Here is a 25,319-nt window from a genome sequence, read left to right on the forward strand (position 1 = left end):
AGCCTCCCTCCAATGTCATTTTGTTTCAAGTTGGCATTTGTAAAGCCTCTAAGTCAAGATAAGGTCAAAGGATAGTCTTTAGTAGAATATCTGATTTGATCAAGAGCAATTTACTCCTTCAAGCTTTATCACAGAATTTATAGTGAAACTTAAAATGCCATTCAATCTATTAACTGAACCCCACATATAAGCCTTAGCAACATGAAGTTTAAGAGTATCTGAATTAATCAGAACTCTTTGGATCTAACACACAGCACAAATGAACCTTTCCATAGAAAAGAAAATCATGGACATGGAGAACATACTTGTGGTTGTTGGGGAGGGGGGAAGGATAAGATGGACTGGGAATTTGGGGTTAATAGATGAAAACTATTGCCTTTGGGGGATAAGCAATGAGAGCCTGCTGTATAGCACTGGGAACTATGTCTAGTCATTTATGATGGAGCATGATAATGTGAGAAAAAAAGAATGTACATATGTATGTGTCACTGGGCCACCTTGCTATATGGTAAAAAATTGACAGAACACTGTAAACTAGCTATAATGGAAAAAAATAGTGATAATTATTAAAAAAAAAAGATTAGTGGAGTTCCCATTATGGTGCAGCAGAAACAAATCCAACTAGGAACCATGAGACATGTATCTTTTTGAATTGAAAAATGGGCAGAAGACCTAAATAGACATTTCTCCAAAGAAGACATATGGACAGCCATGAGGCACATGAAAAATGCTCAACATCAATAATTATTACAGAAATGCACATCAAAACTACAATGAGGTACCACCACACATCAGTCAGAATGGCCATCATTATTAAGTCTACAAATAACAAATGCTGGAAAGGGTGTGGAGAAAAGGAAACCCTCCTAACACTGTTGGTAGGAAGATAAATTGGTTCAACCACTGTGGAAAAAAGTATGGTATTTCCTCAAAAAACTAAATGCAAGAGTTCCCATCGTGGCTCAGTGGTTAATGAATCCGACTAGGAACCACGAGGTTGAGGGTTCTATCCCTGGCCTTGCTCAATGGGTTAGGGATCTGGCATTGCCATGAGCTGTGGTGTAGGTCGCAGACACAGCTCGGATCCCACTTTGCTGTGGCTGTAGCGTAGGGCAGCGGCTACATCTCCAATTAGACCCCTAGCCTGGGAACCTCCATATACCATGGAAGCAGCCCATGAAAAGGCAAAAAGACCAAAAAAAAAAAAGATTAATGAAGCCCATCTCAAGACATTTTAAGTAAAAGGCAAATGCATCATTCCTCTGTTTGGGAATTCTAGAATCTAACTTCAGACACTCCTGGATTCAGACTCTTTTTTCTTGTCACCTTTCACACACTGGCTCTATTTTCAGTTCTGAACTGACTTCCTCCTCTTCTACTGAAAAAAAGGGGGGGGGTAGTATGTGTTAATAATGGATCTCTACCAACAGCCTCAACAACTTATCCTCACAGGTTACTAAACTGTGAGCACATAGAAGAGTTCTTTTTCTCTCTGATATCTGGGTACTGGTAATTGATAAGAACTATTTAGCCTCCTTAAGCCATAGAGTGTGATCAGTTCTATAAAGAAGTAAATCCTTCAATGGCATTGCATTAATTTCTTATGGCTATTATAATAAATTATCACAAACTTGATGATTTACGACAACAAAAATTGGAAACCAGATGCTCAAAAGCAGTGTAGCTGGGCTAGGGTCAAGGGATCAACAAGATGTGGTTCCTCCTGGAGGCCCTAGAGGAGAATCCCTTCCCTTGCCTTTCCTAGCTTCTGGAGGCCACCTGCACTCTTTGGCTCATGACCCATTCTTCTAATTACTCCACCCTCTTGCTTCATGGTCATATCTCCTACTTCCTCTCCTGTAGTCCAACCTCCCACTGCCTCTCTCTTTTAAGGACATTATTTATTATACTTGGGCCTACTTGGATAATCCAGGAAAATCTCCCCATCTCAAGATCTTTAACACCTGCAAAGTCCCTTTTTCTACAGAAGGTAACGTTAATAGGTTCCAGGGATTAGAATGGGAACATCGGGGCTGGGGGGCATTATTCAGTGTATCACAAGCATAGCCCAGGAAGATATGATAACAGATGCAAACAAACAGTCATATCCTCAGGCAAAGAAAGACATATTTTATAAAAAAGAAATCAAATTATACAGAGAATGGAGAAATCATTTTCAGCTTCTGGGATCTGGTTTGGCTTCTTGACAGATCATTATAATAATGATGAGAGCCAGCATTTATATTGCTCCTTATGTGTCAGGCATTGTTCTAAATGCCTTATTTATATAACTCAATTAATCTTTACAAAACATCATCCTCATTTTATAGAAGTTGAAACAAAGGCATAAAGTTGTTAAGGGACTTGCCTGAGATCTCCTTCAACTAGAAGAGCTGAGATTTGAACCCAAGTTATCTGAGTCCCCAATGCATACATTTAACCATTTGAGACGACACTTAAAGAACAGAGAACAGGCTGATACAATGAGGAAACAGAAGGGTATTGTAGACAGAGGGAAGAGAATGAACAAAGGCACAGAGGCAGAAAAATGAAAGGCAGATTCAGACCAGTGAGTAGACCAGATTGGATGGAGTATAGCAAGTCTGGGAGAAGTAGCGGGATAGCAAGTTAGATCTAGCTTGATGTTGGGGCATAGAAGACTTTGAAATCATGCACGACCTCCATGGTTGATGGTGGCCTTTGAGACATTGGACCAGAGGAGGGGGCTTATCAGAGCTGTGCCTTGTGAGGACTTCTCTGGTGACAATCTGAAGGCTGGACTGGAGGAGTGAGACAGGAGCTGCCCCCTCTCCTGTACTCCCTGGTGCTTCATATATCATAGAACACACTTATGAGTCTTGCCCACTAAAGAGTGAGACCTAGAGGAGATCCCAATGCATCATCCACCTCTGGCAGCCTGTGCAGGTAGATGATACAATGAAGCACAACACACAATATAGCTAGAGGGCAGGAGTCAGGGCGTGGGGAAGCAGGAGTTGTGGATGCCTGGACTGCTGCTGCTGATGGAAATATCACCACTGTGGAGTCCATTTAATGCACTTTTACCCACATTTGCTGAAAACTTTTAGCATAATAAAAAAATGCCTGAAAATTTTAAATATGTGCGTTTATATTAAAACCTTGCCTCTGTCAATTGTCCCTGTGGGGTCTTGAGTAATTTGTCAACACCTCAAGACTTGTTTTCTTAATTTTTAAAATAGAAATAAAATTATTTTATTGGTAATTGTTAACTTATAAGGTAATAGTTATCAGGCTCAATGAGGGAGCTGGCATATGGATACCACTCCAAATTAATTTTTTTTAACATGTTCTTATTTAATTGCATCACCAACTTACATTTATGACCCTATTATTACTTTCCCCACTTTTGCATTTGTGGACACTGAACCTCTGGGAGAAGAAGGGACTTAGCCAAAGCCGTACATTGAGAGCCTGGATTTGTAAAATTCCCAGCTGTGTGTACACCTCATAAAGGGAAATGAAGCTTAAGGGAAAGAGCGGGACAAGCGTGACCACACAGGGGAGAGAGATGGGTTTCAGGAAGAATGCTTAAGTCTTTGAGGACGTTCCAAAGTACAGATTTGAAAAGAACTTCCAGACGAATTGCCTGTCAGCAGCAGCACCCTGGGCGTGGGTGGAGGCCCCAGCCTCCAGCAGGTAGCAGACTTGGTCCCCGCCCAGCAACGGCCCTCTGCGTCCTTAGCAACCTGGAGTAGGGAGCAGCCTCCACCCAGAGCAGGGCTGGTGATTGGCTCAGAGTCCTGGGCCCAATGCCCCTCCCCACCCTGTCCACACAGGTCGGGTTTTTGAGGAGAAGGGCTGACCGCGCGCACCCCTGAGTCGCAGGAGCGGTAAGACCAGCCCCTATGTTCTCTCTAGGGCAAGGACTCAGGACTGACACGAAGTTGCTGGGTAGGGGGGACCCCACAATCATAGATTCTGGTCCTTGAGTTTCCAGATAGCTTCAAAGAAGTTGAAGGGATGGGACTACCCTTGTAGAGTAGGTCCTACTGGGGAACACGCACTAAGAAAAACTGGCGTCTTCGGAAGAATCCTGGTCTTGTTACCAGACTGGAGTACTAAAAACAAGTCTGCTCTCACTTGCTGTGTGACCTTGGTCAAATAATACCATCTCTGGGCTCTGTTTCCCAATTTGTAAAGGAAGCATTTGGATTAGAATGATTTCTAAAAGTCTTTCAATCTCAGAGAGGCTCTGAAAGGGAATGATTAGCCTAGAGCCAGGTTTACAGAACTTCTAAATTTCCCTTGGCATCAGTCCTGTTTAAAAACCATCTAGTGCAGGACTTCAATTTTAGATTCACCGGATTATGACAGAAACAGATCAATGGTAATAAGAAAAATCCCTCTTTTCTATGCATGATGCTCCTTCAGATGCATAATCTCACTGCATTCTCCCTAAAGCCTGAGAGCAGAACTGGAATTATTCTGGTTTCATAAATGGGGAAACTGAGCATCAAAATCGAACACAGGTTCACATATCCCTGGAAATCCCTGGTTCCCTCTTTGCCCTCACAAGAATCCTGTCTGGTGATGTGTAGTATAGGAAGGCAGAGTCCCTGAATGGCTCAGTCGACCAGTTTTGCAGACCTCTTGGGTAGGATTCCTAACTCTGTTAATTACTATTATGCGGTATTGATAAGTTATTTAGCTACATTATGCCTTAACTGTAAGATGAAAACAATAATCGTGATTAAGAGTATCTTACATATCCTTTTATAAGAAATATTGAGATAATAATATAGGGAAAGTAGTTGGTTCATTGTGGTTGTTATTATTGTTATTGACAAGGATGCTACAGTTGTCTAGTGGAAATCAAGAGGAAGAGTTTTGCTTATTTTCCATCACCAAGGATTTGAAGAGGTTTCGAGAGTTATGTCTTCAGTTTGGAGGACTCCCCGTGGATCAGACGCAATGCCTGAGATGGTGGTGAAAATCGTAGGAAGTAAACACTTTCGATACCTTGTGGAGAGGCCAAAGATGTAAGTTTACTGTTTGAAAAATACTGTTTTGCTTGGATGATAATGAAGTTTGGGGTTTTTTTTTAATCTAGAAATTTACATTTTAAAAATGCCATCCATGGAATATTAAGTCATTAAGATGCAACAACCGAATAAAATAACTGTTGATAACTTCTAAGCAGAGTGTTTTCCTGAATTTTTCATCTTTGTAATTCCCTATACTCTTTAATTACTTGGGCTAATTTTCCAAATGGATGGGAAATATAAGTATTGAGACATTTATAAATATTAATGGAGTATTGCTGCTTCTCCTCATCAGGTTTGTAATCCACCACATGTAGTAATTTTGGTAGGGGAGGAAGGGAAGGAGGAAGGTTGTTAGTCAATTTGTTAGAAATTAAAGGAGTGGGATTAATAATGAAATCATAACTTGTAAGAGTTTCACTTACTTTTCTTCGTATTTCATACTGCTCTAAGTAGGGGCTTCTCAGAGCATAACCTAGAGTGCTTTCTTCCTCCAAACCCATCACAGTCACATTTGAGAGAGGATACTCATCAATCTCTAATATCCACTAGATGTTTGGCACCACAAAGTATAACCAGTTCTTCCGGAGTATTGGTGGTTTGCATAAGAAAAGGAAGGTATTAGACCTGCTTTAATCTAGTAGATATCCCATAAATAGCAACCAGTCAATTATTGACTTCCCAAGATTATTTCCTTAGCTTTTTCCTCTAATTCAGAAACCCACAGAGCAAATAAATAGACAAACAGAAAGATCTAGCAGAAAGCAGTGGACTCCAAACCTGGCTCTCATAAGAATCACCTGGAGAATCCCTAAAAATAAAGACATGGGGTCCAACCCAAGACCTATTAAATCAGAATCTCTGAAATGAGGCCATTAGAACTACTGTTACGGAGTATAGGACTAAGAAGGGCAAATAGGTTTTAGCATCAGTATTATCAGCCCCGAGAGACTCCAAACTGAGTACAATAATCAATTAGTAATGTCTGCCATGGCACAGGAAGTGAGCTTTGCAGCAGGAGTCATACATTTGGGATCCCTATGGACCTGAGAGATGTGAGTTTGATTCCTGGCTCTGTGTCTTTCTAACCTTCCAACATTGAGAAAGTGAATTAACAGCTCTGGCCTCAGATCCTACATCTATCAAGTGGGTATAAAACCTATCTATCCAGCAGGGTTGTTGTGAGGATTAAATGAGAAAAAAAAGTGTATTTAAAACATCTTTACAGTGCCTAGCAGTATATTTGACATGCTTAATAAATGGTTCTGCTATTATTATTGAAGCAAAGCTTTCCATGGATATAAGACAATCAAATCTTTTTCTGTGAAATGCTTGTTGTTTCTTTTATGTTCAATGCCAAGATGTCTTTGTTTTGTAGATGAGTAAGTGAAGTGATAAGTGATGTTTCAAGATCTGCTAATCTTGACAAATCCTAGTCATTGTCCAGAAAAGTAAATAAGATCAGTTGAAATGTTTTGCTCAACTCTCCTGCTACCTGAAAGACAGCATTACTGTTCTACTAATTCCATTTCTCTTTGAGATTGTTTGTTTAACCTTTTCATACCCAACCACTTCCTTTTTCCACAGGTATCAGGGTCTAATACATTTCTAATGTGGGTAGAGGAGTAGGACAAGGGTCCTTGTCCTTTTAAATAGAGAAAAATTTCATTTGTCTATAAGGTGCCTTTACTTATTTCTCTCTATTCTTTAAACTTTAGATTCGGGAAATAAGATTACATCAGCTACGTCAATTGGGAAATAAAAGACACAGTTCTGTTTCTTCTGTGACACAGACAGTAAAACAATTGTTATTTTTTATATTAAGTTAGATTTTGTTTCTGTTTTATACGGACTTGATAATACTATTGCTGGAATGATATAGGATAGTTAATAAGCTTTACTAAAATATTCTTGTATAGTTCAAAAATAAACAACTCTCAAAAAAAAAAGCTTCTTCCTGAGATAAGGACAGACCCACCACAATTATTTATGCCTTGCATGTTCCAAATTCTGTCTCTAAAATTCATTTTCATCATGATGTATGTACATACACCCTTCAACCAAGGTCTCAAGAAGTTGTTTTCTTTGGATTGAATCAATTTGAACCCATTAGTAAAAAAAAAAAAAAAAAAAAAAGCTACCTAGGAAACATAAGTAAATTCCAAAAAGAGGGAAGAAATCTCAAAAAGGGAAATCTGAATTAAAAAGAAATATTATACATTTAAAAATGGATGGAAAAACAGAAATCTTCTTGTGTCACTACATGTAGTTCAGATTTCTTAAAGGATGTTTAGAAAAGAAGGATAATATGTCAGACATAGAAGTGACCTTCAAGGCACAAATCAGTGTATGTTTGCTAGATCTGCTGTATGAAATTACCATTAACTGGGTGGTGTACACCCACAGAAACATACTGCCTCATAGTTCCAGAGATGACAACTGAAACCAAGGTACCAGCAGTGCCCTGCTCCCTCTGAGGTGCCCAGGAAGCACCCTTCTGTTCCAGGTCTCTCTCCTTGCTTCTCCCTGTATGTGTGTCTGTGTACAAATTTCCTCTTTTCATAAGGACATCAGTCAATTGGCTTACTTACTACTTTAGCATGACCTGACCTCATCTTAACTAATTATATCTGCAGTCACCTTATTTCCAAATAAGTCACTTTCTGAGGTACCGGGGGTTAGGACTCAGTATATGGATTTGGGGGCTGGGATACAACTTAACCCTGGATATCCAGTCTCCCATTTCACAGATGAGGTGAGACAACAGGTATCAGTGGACCTAAGTGAGGCCTCTTGTGAAGAACTAAGACTGGAATTGAACTCCCTCTCCTTCCTCAGTTTAGTCTATATAGTTATTGACAGGAGATGAAAGGAAAATAATCAATGCCTACTTAGAATGCATATGTCACAAAGGGAGTCAATATACAGGGTTTAAAGAGTAAAACAGGAGTCCCTTAGTTTGCGACGTTATCATTATCCTCCTTGATGCCTACAACAGCCCTTCAGCCCAGCTCCCTGACTCTATTCTCACTCACTCTTGGAATCCTTTCTCCTCGGAGTGTGGTCTATGGACCACCACCAGCAACCTCGCATGGGAGCTTGTTAGAAATGCAGAATCTCAGGGCCCTCTGCAAACACTGAGTCAGAATCTGCATTGTTGTCAATTCACAGGTGAGGCCTATGAAACATTACAGTTCGAGAAGCCCAGTTCTCAAGTATGGCTGGCACCATCTTTTTAAAATGAAAATATAATCAGGTGCCACCATCACTAGCCCCAGATTTTCCTGCCTGCCACTCCCTGTGGGCTCCCATAGCATCGTTAGAGATTATTAGTGCACAACTGTACCCTTAGCACTGAGTGCAAAGTCTGGTACATATTGAAAGCCCAATAAATGAATTACAGTACAACAGATGCCAAGAAAAGTAAAGCTCTAGAAAGACAACACTTAGTTGCTTTAAATACAAGCCTAAAGGCCCATTTTGCTAAAATAACATGAAGCTGTAACTATGGAACCCTGATGAGTAATCTGATAGCTGATCCAGAAGAAGATATGCCAGATGCTAGGAGATAAATATTCTCACTTTCTCAAAGGAGATAAAAGTTGGTAATGAAATCACAGAACTTGAGGCTTGTGGACAATCCCTAGCAAAGTTATGCATCAAAGGATTAACTATACTAGATATGAGAACAAAACACAAAGGTGATGGTCAGTAAGGGTCGGTACATGTTCACTAAAAACAGATCATGCGGAACTGGCCCCATTTCCTTCATTGATGAGTTTACTGCAGTGCAAAGAAAGGGAATCATAAACACACAGTATTTGTAAACTTCAGTGAGTCATTAGGCAAATTTTTCTCATAATCTTGAAATAAGGCAGAGAATTCTGGACTCATCAGTATTAAGGTAGTGACATAACAACCTGGTAGTGATTAAACAATGGCTGTAAACACACAATGTTGGAGGTAGAGAGGATTGAGAGGATTTGTGTAACCCTGTTCTTAGTCAACATTTTTTTAATCCTCAACTGGAGGATGACAGACAAATCACTTCAGTAAACAGGTAGGTAGTTGAATGAATGCTGGGTAGTGTTGGTAGGAAAACGAACTAAAACCAACAAGATGAAATCTACAGAAATATATGCCAAGTCTGTCTTTAGATAAGGGTAAATGTAAGTGGTTATAGAGAGAGAATAAAAGTTTAGGTTTTACTTACTCTGAAGTAATAGAATACATACTAGTCTCTGCTCCCAGATCCTGGCATTGAACTTCTAAATCCCTTGCAACTTCCTAAGCTATAAGAACACCAGGAACATCTTTTGTTCTTCAGTCTGGTCTTTTTCCCTGGTTCCTGACACAAAGCTCTTAAATCCTGTGGAAATTCTTGAGTGATGGGAATTTTATTCTAAGGAGGATACCATCATTGGGCTCCTGGATGGCTTCAGGATGGTTGCTGGTCACTACAAAGACCAAACAATGAATAAAAGCTTAGAACTCTCAGCCCCAACCCTCACCCCATCCTCAGAGGGAAGGGAATCTGGAGACTGAATTAATGATTAATCTTTACATGATTAAGCTTCACTTGGATTCCAAAAGTATGGGGTTCAATAGGCGTATGAGCTACTGAGACATCCATGTGCCAGGAGGGTGGTGTGCCTGCAGACGGCATGGAAGTTCACGGCCTGTCCTACATACTTTGCCCTATGCATCTCTTCCATCCAGCTGTCCCTGCATTGTATCCTTTCATAGTAAACCATTAATCTAGGAAGTAAATGGTTTTCCTGTGTTCTATGAGGCACTCTAGCAAATTCATCAAAGCTGAGGAGGAAACCGTAGGAACCCTGATTTATAGCCAGTCTATCAGAAACACAGGTGACAACCTGGACCTGTGACTGACATCTGAAGGGAGTGAGCAGTCTTGTGTGACTGAGCCCTAAATCCATGGGGTCTGTGCTAACTCCCGATAGTGTTGGAACTGAATTGAAATGTAGGCCACTCTGCTGGTGTCAAAGGGTTGCTTGGTGTGGGGAAAACCTACACATATTTGATGACCAGAAGTATGGTAATAGTAGAGAGTGGAGTGGAGGATAAAACAGAGGGTTTTCCCTGTACACTTGCTTTTAAGCTCAGCAGGAGCCAAAGGTATCCAGATAGAGGAATGGGGAGGCCCATCATACCTGTCACTGGGAATACTATGCTTCATCCTGCATGCCACAAATGTACGGCATTATGGAAGGTCCAGGGTGTGACAGGTGGCCTAGGGGAGCATTTATAGAATCTGGGAATAAAAAAGGGATTGGGTCCCTTTCAACAAACTCCAGTGAGTAGAGATGCTTCCAGTGAATAAAGTTGGCCTCTATAGTTCCTACCAGTGCCAAGAATCAATGACCCAAAGCACTTTATTCTGTAGTTACATTTCTATTCGTATAAAATCGTTAAGCACAGGGGAAGCTGGCTGTGAGTTTTTATGGGAAAGGGTAGCAAATATTTGTATAATGTACATTGATATTTAGAGCCAATAAGTATAAAGTTCTGGTATTTTTCCACATGTCTCTCCTGGAGCCCATTCTCTGTGATTTTTTAAATCCATCAAAGCCCTTCATATTAATACATTAGTTTTTCTTCATTTCTTGAAGTTTTGTGAAGTGTTAATGTTAACCCTCTTAGAAATTAATGCATATATGGAATCAACACCTTTTCTACAAACATTAATTGAGTACCTGCTGAGTGCCAAGCCTTAGGAACACAGTAATGTGCCTGAAGTTCTAGTGATGGGAGACACTCAACAAACTAGATAAACAACGACCATGCAAGTGAGGATAGTGAAATGAGGAAAAATAGAAGAGGGTCATTAGGGTATACTGAGTCACAAGAGGTGACTCTCTAAGCAAATGATATTTAACTGAGACTGTACAGATGAGTTAGAATTATTTAATGAGTCTTTACCATGGATTGCTAGCAATGTGCTGCCTAAGACTAGCCCAACTTTATCCCAATGAGCATGACTCACCAGATTCCAATCGTCCATAAAACTAGTAGTTTCTTCTTCCTTCTTCTGACCCAGAAGAAGAGGCTGTAGCTTCCCACAGACCTCGCAGCCTCCTGATATTGGACATTTGGCTTTCCCTGCAACTACTTCAAATAGCACCTAAGTTCAACACCTGGAGCCCAAGCAGATTTTTTTTGGTACAAGGCTGCCTTATGCCTGTGTCGTAAAAAAGTTACCTTCCAGGATCATAGCACCCAGAGATCAGGGCAGTCTTATAGCTGCTGATTTCCTTCCCATGAGAACCAGTGGGTACCGAGCGACACCACAGGTGTTTATTCCCATCCTCATGCCTCCACAGTTCTGCACAGAGAATCAACTGTAAATAGATGAGGCAGAGCATTCTGGGCAGAGGGAATAGCCATTAGAAAGCCTTTTGGTATGTTTAAGGAGGAACAAGGAAGCCAGTGTGAGTGGAACTAGTGGTGATGGGGAGAGGGATAGGAAGTGAAGTCAGAGAGACAGTGGGGCTCAGATTCTGGCCCATGTGGTCCACAGTAGGAACTTTGGATTTGTTCTAAGCAGAATGAGAAGACCCTGGAAAATGAGAGCAGTGGAGGACACAATTGAATGTATGCTTTCTAAAGGATGGTTCTGGCTGCTATGTGTTAGGATAAATGATAACAAGAATGAGTAAAGTGAGAGAGACCTTTAGGAAGTCATTACAATACCAAAAATATAATAAATAGTAAAAGGCAAAAGCAAAATACTATTTACGAAAAACTTGACAGGAAAAAAATAATCCTCTTAATGTATAAAGAGCATTTATGAATTAGAAACAAAGATGAGCAGTGCAGTTTCAAAGAAATGGCAAAAGATCTAGATAGGCAATTCACAAAAGAAGAAATAAAAGTGAACACTAGATATGTATATGGTTGGGGAAGTGGGATGGGGAATTCAACCTGAGTGGTAATAAAAGAGATTTAAACTATTAGATTTTTTTTTTCTTTTATGGCTGGATCCTAGATATACGGAAGTTCCCAGGACAGGGACTGAATCCAAACTAGAGCTGCGACAGACACCACAGCTGCAGCAACAATGGATTCTTAAGCCACTACTCTGGGCCAGGGATTAAACCTGGACTGGCACCTCTGCAGAGACAAGCAGATCATTAACTCACTGTGCCACAGCAGGAGCTCCTATTATTTTTTACCAATAAAATTAGAAATATTTTTATAGGAGTTCCATGGCTCAGTGGTTAATGAATCCAACTAGGAACCATGAGGTTGCAGGTTCAATCCCTGGCCTTGCTGAGTGGGTTAAGGATCTGGTGTTGCCATGAGCTGTGGTGTAGGTTGCAGATGCGGCTCGGATCCCACGTTGCAGTGGCTCTGGCATAGGCTGGCGGCTACAGCTCTGATTCAACCCCTAGCCTGGGAACTTCCATATGCTACAGGAGCAGCCCTGGAAATGGCAAAAAGACAAAAAAAAAAAAAGAAATGTTTTTATAATGGAATTACTCAGAGTTGACAAAGGTTTAGAGTAAAGAATATTCTTTTGCTATTGGTTTTTAAGCATACTTATTAAAAGTGCATTACCTTGGCATAAAATTTCCATCTATGAATTAATTCTATGGAAAAAATTATAGGTGGATTTAATGGTTTGGTTTCAAAAAACTTACCCAAGAATATACAAGCCTGGCTCCAGTAGGGAACCAGGAAATCGTCAAATTAGGATGATTCAAGGAGGGTTTGGTTATGAGAGTAAGAGAATTGCTAGGTGTAGTACCGGAATCATGGGCTAGCAGCTGCTAGGCTGTAAATCAGCCCTGAGTCTGCAGAGATGGAAAGAGACGAATATTATTGAGGAAGGAGCATTCTGTAGTTCAGGCCACCTTGAGAAAAGAAGTGACCTTTGCAAGAGACAAAAGTAGCTGGAGTCACTCTTGCAGAGTGAGCCATCTCCTGCCAGGGACAAACCTGCCAAGATCAGAGGACATGTGACCTGACCAGCTGACCAGTCCACAGAGGTATTGTCTACAAGCGGAGGACAAGGCAAGGAGGTAGGAGCAAAGGAAAACATCCAGAGGAGAAGCAAAATTTAAATTAGTGAAAATTGGAGAACAGTATACATTCCCAAATAATATAGGACAAGTTAAATAAACAATTGTATATCTTTGCAATGTAGCAATTATCTAGATACTTTAAACATTCTTGCAGAGATGTAAATATTGATGTGTAAAGTATCCACATTATATTGTCAACTGGGAAAAAAAAAATTAAGGATCACAAAATTTATGATCCTAGTTTGGTTTAAAAGCAAAAGACATGTTCTTGTGTATGTATATGGAGCATTTCTGTAAGTAGATAATATAATAACTTGCCACATTGAGTTTAACTGCTTATAATTTTGAGAAAGCACAGATGTTTATAAAGTACTTTTTTTCAGGACTTTATTTTCTAGGTCAGTTTTAGGTTCACAGCAAAATTGTAAGGAAGGTACAGAGAGTTCCCATATACCTTCTGCCCCAATAATGCATAGTCTTCCCCATTATCAATATCCTCCACCACAGTGGTGCATTTGTTACAATTGATGAACTTACACCAACACAGCAAAATCACCCAAAGTTCATAGTTTACCTTAATGTTCACATGGTACTGTCCATTCTATGGGTTTGGACAAATGTATAATGACAAGTGTTCACCATTACGGTATCAGACATAGTATTATTATTGCCCTAAAAATCCTGTGTTCTGCTTATTCATTCCCCCTCTCCTTTCCTATAGTACACTTTTAAATCCATGATCTCTTTATCTCAACCATGATCTCAACCTAATTAAACAAAATCGTGTAGCAATAAATACTGCTCCTCATTTCCATAGACCATGCGAATGTATCCGACAGAAGGTGTCAGTGAGTGTGGTGCATCCTCTCAGAGTGTGGATAGAAGATCTGTCTCAGAATTGTGCATTAAAGCACGGAGATAATTGATGAAGAGGCCAGGTAGTTACATAATCATCTTGCTTAGAAACAGGTGAATACAAGCACAAAGGACATTACATTTCAAGCCCATAGTTGAAATTGTTGCCTCAAAGATTTAAAAACAGCACAGTGCACACAGCCCCTAGGTATAATTCACCTGAGGACATTGTGATGCAACAATGTTTCTGTAAAATTAAGGAAAGTGATTCCAAAGAATTATGCTTTATCAGAACAGATTTTAAACACTGATTAACCTGCTTTTTTTTTTAAGCGTTTTATTTCTAAAACTTTTATTTACTATTATTAGGAAATAACAAGGTGGCTGGATAGATTATGTTCTTTTTACCTATTTAAAAATAGGTTTTCCTCAGTTCCTATAAACTATGAAATGTTGACCTTTCGAACTTTAGTTTTACCTATCAATAAAGAAAGTTTGGGGATCCAAAAGAAAGAGCATTCCTTATGTACCTGGGTGATGAGGAAGGTATTGATTAAAGAGTTATCTTTAAGTTAGGACTAACATAAAATTACCATTTGTATGGGATGACTGAAAATCAGGTTTGGTGCTAAATATTTTATGTATTTTATCTTGATTAAGTATTATTTTTCTAATCTCAGATTAAACTGAATACCAGAGATGTGAACTAACTTATCAAAAGTCCACAAGTTATGTTTGGGGCACCAGGTCTGCTGGACATACGGTGTATATCCTTAACTGCTGCCTGAAAATCATATACACACTTTACACAATTATGGAAAAGATCTTCCCTTATCAGTATCTATGTTGTTGTTTCTCAAACTCTTGTGTACATAGGAACCATGTGAGATGTTTGCTAAAAATATAAATTTTCTGTCCTGCTTTAAGAAATTCTGATTAATGAAGTTTAGAGTGATTCAGGTTTTCTGTCCTACTATCTAGCACCCTGCACAATTACGAATCACTTCAGGTGGTCTAAGGCTTAATCACTGTCATTTTCTCCAAGGACAAGCCCTTCGTTCTATCTGGAATATTTTCTCACCTCTTAATTTCTCTTTCAGCTTTTGTTTTATGTATCAATACCTTCATGGAGTCATTGCCATTCCTCTTAAGCAGATTTGGTATGACAGTCCTCTATGATTCTATATCTCTTTGATACATACTCTATTTTTTCAGTTATCACATTTTGTTTAAATATCTGCTTCCCCCACTTATCTTTGAAGACAACACAGTCTGAAAACAGTGAGGAGATTAGAAACTCACTGCAACCTTGACTAAGACAGTAGTAAATCATAGCTAAAAATCAAGTACAATAGAAGAAAATATCCTTGGTGTAAATCTGTCTAATGCCGTAGTACTGCATTTAAATGGAAAAATAAAGTTCCAAAAGAGTAAGTATGTTGGGATATCATCTTCTCTGGTTTAATTTACCTGAAGAAAATGAAAACACTAATTCAAAAAGATACGTGCATCCCACTGTTCACAGCAGCACTATTAAAATAGCCAAGATATAGTAGCAACTTAAGTGTCCATTAACAGATAAATGGCTAGGAGATCACATCATGACTCAGCAGAAGCAAATCTGACTAATATTCACGAGGACGCAGCTTCCATCCCTGACCTTGCTAGTGGGGGATCCAGCTTTGCTGTGACCTATGGTGTAGGTAGCAGACGCAGTTCAGATCCCATGTGGCTGTGGCTGTGGCTGAGGCATAGGCTGGCAACTGCAGCTCCAATTCGACCCATAGTCTGGGAACCTCCCTGTGCCTCGGGTACAGCCCTAAAAAGACAATAAATAAATAAATAAGTGTTATATATACAATAGAGTATTAATTAGCCTTTTAAAAAGAATGAAATTTTGTCATTTATGACAATATGGATGGAACTGGATGGTATTATGCTTGGTGAAATATGTCAGACAGAGAAAAACAAATACTGTGTGTGTCCACTTATATGTGAAATCTAAAGAATAAAGCATATAAACAAATGTAACAAAACAGAAATTGCCTCACAGATACAGAGAACAGCCTGGTGGTTGCCAGAAGGAAGAAGGGTTGGGAGAGGGGCAGGTCAGCAAAGGGGACTAGGAGATACAAACTACTAGGTATAAAACATGTCTGAAATGTACAGCACAGGGAGTATAGCCAATAATGACTTTATATGGAGGAAAATCTATAAAAATCGTGAATAACTATGCTATACACCTAAAACTAATATAACATTATAAGTCAAATATGCTTCAACAAAAAAGGGGGGGAGTAAATCATATCAAAGAACAATTGCTGATTGAATTGGTTACTAATTTTGCCGCCAAAGTGGCCCTAATTTAAGAAACTGTTTTTATTCCATAAAGTAATATAGTGCAAATGCCATGAAAAATACACTTTGGTTATTTTCACTGATGTCAGAATGTGGCTTAATACTAGGAAGAAAGAACTGGGATACTTTGGAAATAACTCAGGTGTTCTGAGAGGAACTTTAGGCCTATATTGGAAGATGGACAGTTTGTGTATTATGGGTGTGAAATGAAGGAGGAATGTGAAAGAAGGGGTGTATGCTTTGAAACCACACAGACCCGGAACTGAGCCCTAGGTCTCTATTATCATTTTATCAATGGGCAATTTACCCACCCTCTTGGATATCCTAATCTCAGAGAAACAGTGGTAAGCGATGGCGTGGAGTGAGATCTTAATTTTCTGCTCAGGAATTGAACTTGATGAAAACCAAGAGTCCTAGCCACTAGATTAGCTAGAGGCTATTAGAAGAATTGCCCTGATCCTTGCCCCCCATTGGAAAGCAAGAATGTTTCAAGGAGACAAAGACTATGAAAACAACTATAAAGTTTATTGTTGGAGTCACAGTACAACATGTGGGAGAGCACACAGATAAGTGGTTGATTTATTTAAGTCAGAAATAAAATAATACACACCCTAAAGAGGAGTACACGCCTGAGTGAGGAGCGTGCCAGAGAGGTGATTTAAATCACTTATATAGAACAGTTCTATTGGGTCTTTGTTTACCTTTAGCCAGTTGTCTTGTTTTAATTCTCACACCTGACTGGACATAGGACCCTCCCCAGTATGTGTGTACACCTTTTGACAAAGATGGGCTCCAAAGCAAAGAATGCCAGGATGGTAACAGGACTTGTTATGGCCTGGTGCCCCCGCCCTTCCTGACCCCTAGGAGTCTTACTGCACATGTATTATTGAGGAGATCTCCTTGATCCCAGGAGTGATTGAATGGTCATCCTACTTATGTGGAAAATGAAACAGGCCTAAAAGGACACAGACTCCTTATCAAACAGGCCCGTGTAATGGATGAGTTCCCAAAGACAAAGATAGGCCCAAGGCCACAGACTCCATGGCTTAAGAGAGTGACCTCTTCTATAAAAGAAAAAAAAAAAAAGGGCACTCCCATGCATTGGAGGAGCCCGAGCCTCACCTGCTCAGAGCTCTCAATGACTCTGTTGGTTAACAAACTCTGCTTGCAATCTCATTGCTCCAGCTTCTGCCCCCCCTTCTTTCCTGTTGCTCTAACAATCTTATCTCTCTACTCCAGCAGAGCTCAGTGCCTTCAACTAACTTTTTCCTTGATATGTCAAAGAGAAACAAGGCCCAGTTTACTTGTCCTAACAAGTCCCAGCAGTTCTCAGCCCAGGGGCCCATCTACCTCCTACCTCAATCCGTTTCCTCATCTGTACAATGGTGATCATAATACCTACTTTTTAGCATCATTAGCATGACATAAATGAATTTGTGTGAACTTATACATAGTGACTGACAGAAATAAGCACCATCTTCTACAATGATGAAGAAATGACTCAGGTATAGGCTTGGGAGGTGATGTACTTTAAAAATCTTTCTGAGGACTAAATATCAATGATAATAATATATGGATGACTCCATGGCCTAAAAAAGAGGGAAAAAGCCCTCACAATTCATCACAATGACATTTGCTATGTTAGCACAGGTTTTACGTTTCAGCCTCCCTGTGGAGTTCCATGAGATTTTCACCGGCTCCCCTCCCCCGCCCCATTTTATTTTTTATTTGGTTGTCTTTTTAAAAGGGAAAAATCTGGTTGTGTTGATTATCTGTTATTACTTCCAAATAAGAACATGCTTCCATTTCCTGAAATTACATCCCCATTCACTATGTTGGCACACTCATGGCTGTCTTCTCCAGAGGGTTTGTGGCCTGTTAGATGGTACACAGTTGGAAACTGGCAGCTCTGAGTCTCTGCCAAGGCTGGCAGACCTTTAAGATGGCATCTGGTGACCTTTTTCTGAGCCCCCTGGGTCCTCCATTTGAGATTTGATGTTCTCGGCAGGGGTGTAATCCAAATCAAATGTGAGATCTGGTGAGATGGAGTTGCATGGGAGGCAGGGGCCAACGTGGGATCTGTATGTTGCTTCAGGCAGAGGATGCTACTAGAGGCCCTTGAAATGTTTCTTTCTAATCCTGAGATGCTGAGCTCTACTAGAGGGTGGAACTAAAGGGCTTGTTTGCAGGAATAGCCCAGTGTAAGAAAAGGGAACAATTGGACAGTTTTCTCCTCATTTATCATCCAGCAATACTGTAATCCTCCCTAATTGCTGTAGTTCCCGGATGACACTAGACTCTTTACAACATCCCTCAGCACAACAGCTGAGGTTAGAAGTATATATGAGGAAGCTAGCTGTGTCTTACTTCCAAAATAGTATTGGTGACTTTTTTTTTTGCCTTCTTTCAAAATGGCAATTTTCTATTTTCAATATTGCAGGTAGATAGCACACAAGCCCAAAAGAAAGAACTGTGGGTTTGTGAACAGCATAACAACCAAAGTGTGTTGATGAATTTTTTGTGCTAACAGTAGACACATGCCATTTCTCAGCTGGGGAGTCTTTTTCATGATAATTTTAAAGTGCTATGAATGTTTCGTGTGTGTGTTTTAAATAGATTTTACTTTGAACAGATTTAACAGGTTATTTTTGATTTTACGTCTACTGTGGCTATTTTAACAGACAAACAATCACATTTTACATTTCTCAGGCAATTCTGCCTTGAGACTGCCCACAAAAGGATTTTGAAAGTGGTTAAAGTAAAGATGATTTCTCCTCATTGCCTTCATCCAGAAGCGTTAACTGTCTGCCCATGACCATTTTCCCCTTTAAATCCTATATTTCCTGCTTGCTTCCTTCTCTAATTTCTGTTCCTCGTATACTCCCTAACTTCCAGGCATCCTTTCCTGACTCTACTGGCACTTGGAACTGGTGTACAATCAGGATGACTTAGGTTTAAATTCTGGCTCCAGCTTTGCAAAGTCATGTGGAATTGGACAAATCACATAAACCCTCTGAACCTTAAATTCTTCATCCTAAAATGAGAATAATATAAGCACCTACCTATAGAGCTGATCTAAATACTAAATAAACAAATGTTTGTAATGGCTATAATGTGGCTGTCATGTAGTTAAATGTTCAACAATACTATTACTTTTGTAACCACTGAAAACCATAGTTACTTATCTTTATTATGAGCTTCAAATTGCACTGATTCTTTGTAACATCCACTTGACATTTATTTATATAATAATTAGATACATTTCATATTATTTATATAAATTTTATGCCTTTTTGTACTTTATGGAAATATAAGATACCTATATAATACAGAAAAGTGCATGCATCATAAATATACCACTCACAGAGTTTTCATAAATGTCATATAGCCATGCAACAGACACCCAGATCAAGAAACAAAATGGTACCCAAATCCTAGAAGCCCTGCTTGTATTTCCTTCGGGATTTCATACCTCCCCTCAAAGGTAACCATTATCCTGATTTCTAAAAGTAAGTTTATACCACTTGTTAACCTTACTAGTTATGCTAATTTTGGACAGCCAAATTAAATTATCTGAGGTCAGGGACCGTATATGTCTTCTCTGATTGCAAGAAATATGTGTTAAATATACACTCTTCTTATAATATTTCCAGGTTGCTCTATTTGACTGTACCCGTCTCTCAAAGCCCCAGCCCTAGACAAGCCCCACTGTTTGCCTCCCTTGCATCTCCATGAGGACTACTAAGCATGCACCTTCTCCAACAGGTGCCACAAAACCTGCGATCACCAGCGTTCTCTGGCCACTGATTTGTTCCCAGCTAACCTTTCTTCTCTTTCTGATCAGCTATCTTCCCTTCTCCATAGTGGCCATTTCAAAACATATGCCTTTAATTCAAACTTGCTACCCCAGCATGTCCCTTCTTGAGACCCAACAGGTCTCAACTTGTATGTGAAAAATTCCAGCTGTCAGCAGTTTGATCAATCTCCTGTCATCAAATGTTAAAATTTGCTCACATACTTGTCAATCTTCATACTAGTCTACCCTGAGGTTTCATTTCTACCTCTGTTCTCTCAGTGACACCCTATCTCACTTTTTCAGGGTTTACTTTTTGTTATCAGTAACATCCTCTCCTTTTCTTTAGTCAGTTGGCTCTTCATCAAAATCCACTAATGGCCCTCTTATCTTCAAATATGATAATAACAACACCTTATCTGAAACCAGCATTGCACTCCAGTGACCACCCCAGCTCCCTCCCCTCTTGCAGCCAAAATTCTTCACAGAGGTCATTATACTTCCTACCTTCAGTTTCTTGTCTCTGCGCTTCCCTTAACACACTTGAGTCTAGCATCCACCTCCACTACCTCATGGAGCCCCCTTACCTAGATTACTGATGGCATCCTTATGGCTTACTCAACGGAAACTTCTCAGAACTCATCTTTCTCAGCAGCACTTGACACTGTTGACTATGCCCTCTCTCTATAAACATTCTCTACACTTTGCTGCCAAGGCCGCACTCTTCTGATTTCCCTTCTACCTTAGAATTTCTTCTAAATCTCCTTTTAGGGCCCTTCCCTCTATAAATACAGATGTTCCTCGGAGTTCTTTCCTAAGCCTTCTTTGCTTCTCATGCTGCCATGACCAAGATGATTACTGTGAAAAATATGCATACATCAAATTTTTGCCTATGGTTTGGCCGTATTCGGATCAACAAGTATTGGAGCTATTGTTGTATGCCAGATAACATGAAATGCTTTAAAATAGGTCATTTCCATTGCATCAGTATCAACAGCTAAGGAGTTCCTGTAGTGGCTCAGCAGAAATGAATCTGACTAGCATCCATGAGGACAAAGGTTCGATCCCTGGCCTTGCTCAGTGGGTTAAGGATCCAGCGTTGCCATAGGCTGTGGTGTAGGTGGCAGATGCAGCTTGGATCTGGCATTGCTGTGGCTGTGGTATAGGCCAGCAGATGTAGCTCTGATTTGACTTCTGGCCTGGAAATTTCCATATGCCATGAGTGTGGCCTTAAAAAAAAGAAGACAAAAAAAAAAAAACAGCTAAAATTTATACAACCTTCCAGTTGCAAGGCATAGATATTTTGAAATGTATTTTTCCTGATAATGGAATAATATTTGCTCTTAAAGGAAATTTAGAATAATAGTTGTATAAGATATAATATAGAATATAATGTAATATCCTAACTTCTATTACCCCGAGATACTGTTTACTTCTGACGTATTTCCTTCTAGATATATTATGCACCCTCACACATAAAACATATACTTATACATGAATTTATAAGGTTGAGATAATTGCATTTTTCATTTTTTGTATGATTAGACATTTTCTTTTATAATTAAATTTATTCGTAACTATTTTAATGGCTCCATAAATTCTATCATATGAACATAGAATACTCAATATGTCTGTTACTAAACACTTAATGTTTTAAATTTTTCTTTTTCTGCATTTTTTTCCTTAATATGAATTTTTTGAAAACTATTTGGTAAAATAATTTCAATGTCCTGGATCTTTTTTTTTTTTTTTTTTACTTTGTGGCTGAACACATAGCATATGGAAGGCATATGGAAGATCTGGGGCCAAGATCAGACTGCCACCACACCTGATCTTAACCCGCTCTGCTGGGCTGGGGCTGAGGATCGAACCAGTGCCTCCACAGAGACAAATCACATCATTAACCCTCTGTGCCACAGTGGGAACTTCTCAGTGTCCTGACCCTTAATATGTTCAGTCTGGTCACCCACTATAAGAATTATATATATTTATGTGACCACAAGCATTTGAGTTTCATATTTCCAAAGAAGTTTTTGATATTTAAAACAATGCCTTAAAATTATTTTGACTTATAAGTCTTTACTTATTAAACAAAGTTGAATAATTTTTAGATTTGGGGGTTTTATTTAAATTTTTTGAATCATTCCTTCAGTTTTTTTCCCCCTTTTTCTATTGAATATTAAACTTAAACGAAGGATTACTGAGAAAAAGAAGCTTCATGGTGAAACAATTGAGGAGAGACACAGAGCATAACTGAAGCTGGAAAACTGCCTTGACTTTCTTCCTTTCCTAGCTGAAAACACAGAAAACACCTGTTAGACTTACAAATAAGAAAGATATGTGATAATCTTTAGGGTTCATCTACCATTTCTTATACTAAGGGTTTTGGAGCAGATGGTTAGATCATCTTTATGAGTACGAGGAAGATGAAGTCTTAGAAGAGACTAACATGTCTTTCTATAGTAAATGATCCCTAGACAGATAATCAACATTTACTTAGTCATTCCACCATGCTGCATTACCACTGTTCACACCACCAGACTACCACCTTCCTTTTCTTATGCCAGGCTAGTGCAGGGGGAGTCTTCCCTGTGAGTAACAAAGTGCAAAACTGTTCCTTCACAGTAAAGAAGATGAGAACTTGAAGGCAGAAACTCAAATAGTGCTCCAGAAATCAGTGACTGATAATGCAAGGCAGACAAGCAAAGACCCCCCAGTTCCTGCTAATCCCACTGATCATCAAATCAATCTTGACCCAGATGATGTGGAAGAGAACAAGCATCCAGAGAGCAACCGGAAACCAGAGGACAACCAGAAACTCAGCTGCAGATTTCTGGATAACAAAGTAAGTGACAAATACTTGAGCTTTCCTTGGTTACCGGGTAGGAAAATTCAGTTAGGTCGAAAACACAGATTCACGTCAACACACAATTGTACTAATGGTAATTAATACATTTTGTATCAGATAGAATCATTTTTTCAATCTGAAAATGAATTGTGAGGTCATTTTGTATGTTGTATCTTTTCTGATCACCAACTGAATTGGTCAACCTACTCTGTGACTAACTCAGTGATAGTTATACAGTAATACGTCATCAGACATGCATATTTGGTGTGTGTTGGACGAAGAGGGTCCATCCGCTTTATCATTACAGGAAGAGACCATTTCTTTTCACAATCCAATGAAATCATGTTTACATATCAAAAAATATCAACCCTAAACTATCTTGATAGAAATATATATCAGTGCACTATGGTAAGAATCAAGTCCACTGCAAAATAACTTGATAATGATGAATCTAAATGATTAGTAATTTGTAATTAAAAATCGAGAATAGCAACAATTGAAAACTAGATCCAAATCAAGACAAACTAATGATTCATTGATAACAAAGTACCATTTCCAAAAATCGCTGAAATTGCAATTAAATGGTTACATAGAGGCGTTCTGCAGTAATGCCAAGTATTAAGTGACAGCCAGATATTTTAGTAGAATACTGAATTAGAGCCTGCAGTAAACTCTAACGTTACTATTTTTATTTTATAGTTTTAATAGCACTTACTAAATCACTCAGATCCTCTCTAGTTTTCAGTCACGAACAAATAAAAGCCTATAGACTTGTGATCTTTTGCTTATCTGAACTCTGCAAAGATTATAATTTCAAGTGGTTAACAGTCCACCAATGGACCTCAGACCATTTTCTGCAAGGTCTGGGGATTTTTCTTTTCTTCCCAAGTTTTTCATTGTTCCTTCTAATTGTAAAATATTACATACACATAGAAATTTTGGAAAATGGAAGGAGAATAAAAATAAGATGAAACTAAAAGTCAAAGAAAAACAGCAGTATATTTCTTTCTCTTTCTTCCACGCATAGATATAGAACAAGAAACATTATGTATATAGTCTTTGTTATCCTGGTCTACTTGCTTCTTATTAAGGATTGTCCCCATGGCTGCAAAAAAATTCATCCTAAGCATCATCTTTAATAGCTCTATGGGAGTCATGCTCAGAACTAACACTTAGATAACATTTACTGTGTGCCAGGTACTATTCTAAGCTCTTTACATAACTTACTACTCCTAAGCACCTAATGAGGTTGGAAGTTTAATTATCTTCAGATCACAGATGAAGGGACTAAGAAACAAAGAGGTCAAGTGCCTTGCCCAGTTCCTAAGGCTGAGAAGTGGCAGAGCCACAGTTGAGGCCCAGATTCTAGGTTCTTAATGCCCAAATGGTATTCATTCTTTTATGTGAATATAACATGGCTCATTTAACTAATCCCTTGTTGATGAGAATTTGAATAATTCTAGCTTTTCTCTTATAAATGGAAGTTTATTTCTTGACTCTATCCCTATCACATCAAGCTACCCATTTGGGGAACTGTTTCTACATTTGCCATTGTAATAGGCAAAATATTCATTGGGTAGGCTCTTCTTGGACTAAGATCTGGATTCTTTGCTAGTTCTGTAATGACAGAGGGAGATGATTTTCCCCTCCTCTCCCGGAATCCAAGGAGGTTTCTTATGGGAGACTCAGAGGGGCTAACGCCCAGCCACCAAACACAGCAAGACCTCATGGTAAGTGTGGAGCCTGACTAATTGGTTCTTTCTGCAGAGCGTGTGGTGCTAGCTGGACAGATGGCAGCCACAGTTGCCTGGTTCAAAGACCCTCATTACCACCTTGACTAAGTGGTAAATGGAATCTTGCCACAGTGAAAGAATTAAACCAATTAGAACTCCTTCTAGATCCTTATCCTCACCCATACATGAAAATAAGCTTTCCTGCCTGCTTCATAACAGGCAATCTGGACCTGCTGTATTTATTCTAAAAGAAAAGTTGCTGATAAAGACTTGAGCTAATGTGAGTGAGGACAGCCAAGTGTGAAACTCTGCTCTAAATTACAAATAAATTGAAGAGTAGTGTTAGTAGGAGTAAGTAAAGCAGAAAATATTAAGAGAATCCATAGTTTCATGTATGTGAGAACAGTAAGATATCTTAGAAATCAACAAATACAAACTTTCATTTCACAAATGAAGAATGAGAGGCCCAGAGAACTTAAATCATGGTTTAAATGCCCACAGGCAGAGCCTGGCTCTTCTTATCGCCAGCCCTAGAATTTGTCTCTAAATTCTTCCTTGGTCGTCTTTGAAAATAATGTAGATGTGGTTTATGCTATTTCTCAGAAGTATCAGTTCTGCCTTCTCTCAGAAAATAAAAATGAATGTGTGACTAGCAACAAA

General features: G+C 39.1%; 1 protein-coding gene across 3 annotated transcripts in view; it reads left to right on the top strand.

Annotated features, from left to right (window-relative positions):
- Nucleotides 1–3,784: 3,784 nt before the first annotated feature.
- The window catches only part of C8H1orf87 (chromosome 8 C1orf87 homolog), an 82,140-nt gene continuing 60,605 nt past the window's right edge, over nucleotides 3,785–25,319 (top strand). For 2 of the 3 annotated variants that reach the window (XM_047788862.1, XM_047788863.1), the window contains exons 1-3: nucleotides 3,822–3,872; nucleotides 4,831–5,021; nucleotides 22,704–22,923. In XM_047788862.1, coding sequence (XP_047644818.1) covers nucleotides 4,915–5,021; nucleotides 22,704–22,923 — 327 coding nt within the window. In that variant the 5' untranslated portion in view covers nucleotides 3,822–3,872; nucleotides 4,831–4,914. Of the gene's footprint in view, nucleotides 3,873–4,830; nucleotides 5,022–22,703; nucleotides 22,924–25,319 lie in introns of all 3 variants that reach the window. The other variant, XM_047788861.1, reaches the window with a different exon arrangement.

This window comes from Phacochoerus africanus, chromosome 8 (assembly GCF_016906955.1).
Source record: "Phacochoerus africanus isolate WHEZ1 chromosome 8, ROS_Pafr_v1, whole genome shotgun sequence".
Taxonomy (NCBI): Eukaryota; Metazoa; Chordata; class Mammalia; order Artiodactyla; family Suidae; genus Phacochoerus; species Phacochoerus africanus.